We start from the raw sequence: 4606 nt of genomic DNA on the forward strand, positions 1-4606 counted from the left end.
ATAACTTGCAATAACTAAATTCTTGGAGATGTAAATTAAATTCACCAAAATCAAAGCTATCACCTCATAATTACCAGGTTGTTCTTGTTTTGTGTGTGTGTGTGTGTGTGTGTGTGTGTGTACATACACATGTGTTTGTGTGATTGCATGATATGTGTATAAAACAAATACTGGGGAGGAAGTGGAAAAATAATTCTTTTTTTTTCAGTGTCTACAATCAATTTTATTTTAATATAATCTAAACACATACCATTTAGAAAATACCAAGAAAAATTTATGTACAAGAGTTTATGCTATTGCATTTGGATAAAGCTGGCAAGTTCTTGCTACTAGCATAGCCCAGGAAACACCACCGAGGAAACCTAATATATTGGAATAGATGTTGTGGCGTTTGGCCCACAGTTTGATAGCTCTCAGAGTTAACCTGAAGTTGTCAATGTTTGGTACTAGATGTAAAATTTCATCGGTTACCCTGCAACCATTAAGACTTCTTGTGCATCTTATATCTAAAGTTTTAAGCAGACTGTCATCTCGTAGGTCCAAATCTTCTGGAATAGTCTGCAGTGCTAATCTTGCAAATAAAATATCAATCTCTATCCCATCAAAACATAGTTTGATAACTGGTACAAACGCCTCTTCAACAGCTCGTAAATCTTTCACTTCTTCCTGTAATTTCAATTTATCATAGAATGAGGTGAAAAAGTCACTTCGATCAACATGTCTTGGTGCAACACATAAAGCATCAATATCGGCACTTGCAAATAAGCCCAAGTCAGGGCTGGAGGAATAACATAGCAGGTAGAGTGTTTGTCTTGCATGTGACCAACCCGGGTTTAATCCCGGGATCCTGTATGGTTCGAAGCCTTTTGTATGTACTCCTAATCTGTAAGATCCAAATGTAAAAATTTTTCCTCCAACATTTTCAATTACAGATTGAGGAAGATTCTTGCTTTCACTGATTTCTCGTATCCATTCTTTTACCAGGATATTCAGCTTCTCCAAAATCAAAATCCTGCGTTGCAGCTCCTCTTCCTCTTCGAATACCCCAAAGGGCTTCAGTGTCTCGATGAGTCTCTGGGTGAGGACGCAGTCAGTCTCCTTGGGGGCTGCTAAGCTGATGGGAGAGGTAATGCCATAGTGTTTCTGTGGTGGCTGTGTTGGTTGTGACCCCTGCGTTGTAACTGGAAACGGCATCGTCTCCCGCGCCGGCACCGCGCCGGCACCGCCCTGACAGTCGCTACTTCCCCCCTGCAAGCGCAACCGCCGCCGCGGCCGTGGCCGTCCTGGGCATGATCCGCTGAGGCGGGAGGGCGGCGGGTGGGGGGGTGGCGGCCTGCCTCGGCCCTAGGTCCGACCCCCGCACTCCCGCGCCCCGCGCTCCCGCTCCCGCCGCTTTCAAGCGCTTCTCCTCCTCTTTCTTTCCCTCCGTCCTAAAAAAAAAAAAAAAAAAAAAAAACCTTAATTGGAAAAATAATTCTTACATATCTGTTGTAAAATGCAAAATATTGCAGATGTTATGAAAAAATATACAGGATTCATCCACATAAATAACTACCCCAAATAGAACAACCACCTAAGCCACTTGTATAATCAGGAAGATTCTATTTTTTGTTTGTTTTGTTTTGTTTTGTTTTAGTTTTTTTCTTTCTTTTTTTGGGGGGGAGGGTCCACATCCAGTGATGCTCAGGGGTTACTCCTTGCTATGTGCTCAGAAATTGCTCCTGGCTTGGGGGACCATATGGGACATGGGGGATCAAACCATGGTCTGTCCTGGGTTAGCACGAGCAAGGCAAATGCCCTACAGCTTGTGTCACCACTCTAGCCCCAAGTTCTTTATTAAAAATGTTGGAAATAAGATGCTTAAAGAATTATTAATAGCTATATATTTACTATAGATACATTTTCAACACTGGAGACATAAAAACAACCTAAAATACAAAACAGATGAGTAGATAAAGGAAATGTGACAGATTTATATATATGGAGATTATCATCTATGTTTAAATACTTATTCAATGACATTAACTCTATCCTCAAACATTTTTAAACATAATAAGCCTTATAAAATTACAATAATACCCTAGGTAACAATGAGAAATAATGTTGGGAAAAGAAAAGCACTATTACTGTACATAAATATAATGTATCTCTATTGACTTTACTACTTTTGTTCACATATTCCTTTTGCCCTTTCACCAATGGCTTTCACTGTAAATAATAATCTAAAATTTTCTCTTTTAAATTATAATAAAATAAGAAAGACAAATTATAAAAGTAGCATCTAGACATTTCTATCCACATATTAAGTTAAATATGCTACTAAATGAAAATATTATACAGTGATATTTTAAAACTTTCCTCTAACAGCATGTTTCCTGTTAGCAAAACAGTTAACCTAAACTGAAAATCCTTTTTTAGAAGCCAGAGCAGTGATGCAAGCGATAAGGTTTCTGCTTTGCCTGGGCTAGCCTAGGACTGACTGTGGTTCGATCCCCTGGAATCCCATATGGTCCTCCCAAGCTAGGAGCAATATCTAAGCGTGTAGCCAGGAGTAACCCCTGAGCATCACTGGGTGTGGTTCCCCCCAAAAATGCTTTTTTAACGTTTTTGTTGTAATGTACTTTTCAGAACTTAGAAGACATGCCTACATTAATTGCTGGCCTATCAACAAAAATACATGTTTTGAAACTATAGGATATAGAAAAGAGAATAAGTCTTTTTTTTTTTTTTTTTTTGGTCAAAGTGCTATTAGCTGTTTAAAGAACACTATTGGATCATTTATTTTAATAGCTTTTATTTCCTATTTCAGCTTGTAAGACCTCTGAGACTTAGCAAATTAGTGCCATTCTTGAGGTTTTATTTGGTAAATATTGATCCCTTGCTCTAATTCTGATTGGACCTGAAATAAACTATTTTTCTTCCCTGGTTTTATTTCCTTTTATATTATATGACTATCTTGAGATAACTCCATGACTGTTGGTAGAAATATTCTTTCAGCATAATCATACCAGGCCCTTGGTCGTGTGATTTTCCTATTAAGCAGAAAGAGAGAGACAGGGACAGGGACAGAGACAGAGAGAAAGAGAGAATATTTGAGGCTCATCTTGCTTCCTCTTATGAAAAAAATAAATACTATCTTAGGAAAGAAGAAACAGCTCTTTTGAGTATGGGGCATACCAACTAGATAGAACAGTAAGGACATGGACTGGGGAGTTAGTGCAACAGGCAGTGCACTTGCTTTGTGTGTTGCTGATTTGAATTTGATTCCTCACATTACACATGATCCCTGAATACTTGCCAGAAATAATTTTTCAGTACAGAGTGAGAAATAATTCCTGAGCATTGCCAGGGTGTCCAAAAAAGGAATAAATTAACAAATAATTAAGATATAATGTTAAACCCTGTCAGAATAGTATCATGGAAATTAACCCCTACATATACACAGAAGCAGACTATCCCAAAGTTCATGTCCTTTGTGTTGGTATATAGTTTAAAATATGAATGAGTTTTTAATTACTGAGGATTAGTTAAGATACACAGATACTCAGTGTAATAGTGTATTTTATACAATATTCTACAATTAGGGGCCAGAGTGGTAGCACAGTGATAGGACATTTGCCTTGGAAGCTACTGACCCAGGACAGACACAGGATAGATTCCTTGCATTCCATATGGTTCCCTTAGCAAGGAGTGATTTCTGAGATCCAGAAGTAACTCCTAAGCACTGCTGGGTGTGCTCTTCCCCACCACCACCAAAAAAGGAAAAGAAAGTTAAAAGAAAACCTCTACAATTAATACCATAAATATCCCAGAAAACCAAGCTCTTGTTTTGCTGTCCTACATATGTGGTAGAAGTAGGGACTTCGCATAAACTCAACTTAACCCCCATGCTTATATAACAGATCTTTATTCTTACCTTTAGTTTCTAGGTGTTTTTTTTTTATTCAAATAATTTTTTTGACAAAAGTGAATTACAAATAGTGACATTAAATCAGGGGCATTCCTACCCTGCAATGTTGTCCTCCCTCCACCCCTGTTCCCAGCATGCATCCCATATCCCCCTCCTTTGCCCCCCAGGCTGCTAGTAAAACCGGTTCCCTCTGTGAATAGTTTGGTGTAGATTGGATATTGATTCTGTTGCGTTGACCTTGGATTTTCTGTTTAAGTTTGATCATTTTTTTTTATTTATCCTCGATGTTCATACGACTGTTTGGTTTTGGTACCATCCATTTTTAGTTTCCTCAATTTGTGAGGCAGAACAAGATGAGTAAAATTCTGTGGTTCTGTTTTAGAAAACAAAAAAAAAAGATTGGGGGAAAAAAACAAGAAAAAAGAAAAGAAAGGAAAAAAGACAAAAAACAAACAAACAAAAAACCTGGAAGAGTACCTCTATAGGTTATAAATATAAACTTAAAAGAAGAAAAACATAAAAAAAAAAAACTTTAGAAGAAAAAGTCTTGCCTTGGATAAAATCTCAGATCAAAACCAGGGTACAGAGAGGGTCTGGCTTGATATTCTCACCCCAAATGCACCAGAAATATAATATGGCACCATTCCTTTTTGCATAAGTATACTAAAATAAGGTGGAAATTATATATATATATAT

The 4606-nt window shown here is 37.6% G+C and overlaps 1 protein-coding gene across 1 annotated transcript; it reads right to left on the reverse strand.

The window, feature by feature from the left end:
• Positions 1–210: 210 nt before the first annotated feature.
• On the reverse strand, positions 211–1406 carry LOC126033604 (poly(A) polymerase alpha-like). Its single transcript, XM_049790590.1, is given in 2 exon segments — positions 211–755; positions 864–1406. Coding segments are annotated over 2 exon segments (858 nt in total). The 5' UTR covers positions 1195–1406; the 3' UTR covers positions 211–228.
• Positions 1407–4606: the final 3200 nt, after the last annotated feature.

The sequence above is a fragment of the Suncus etruscus genome, chromosome 17 (genome assembly GCF_024139225.1).
Source record: "Suncus etruscus isolate mSunEtr1 chromosome 17, mSunEtr1.pri.cur, whole genome shotgun sequence".
NCBI classification, from domain to species: Eukaryota; Metazoa; Chordata; class Mammalia; order Eulipotyphla; family Soricidae; genus Suncus; species Suncus etruscus.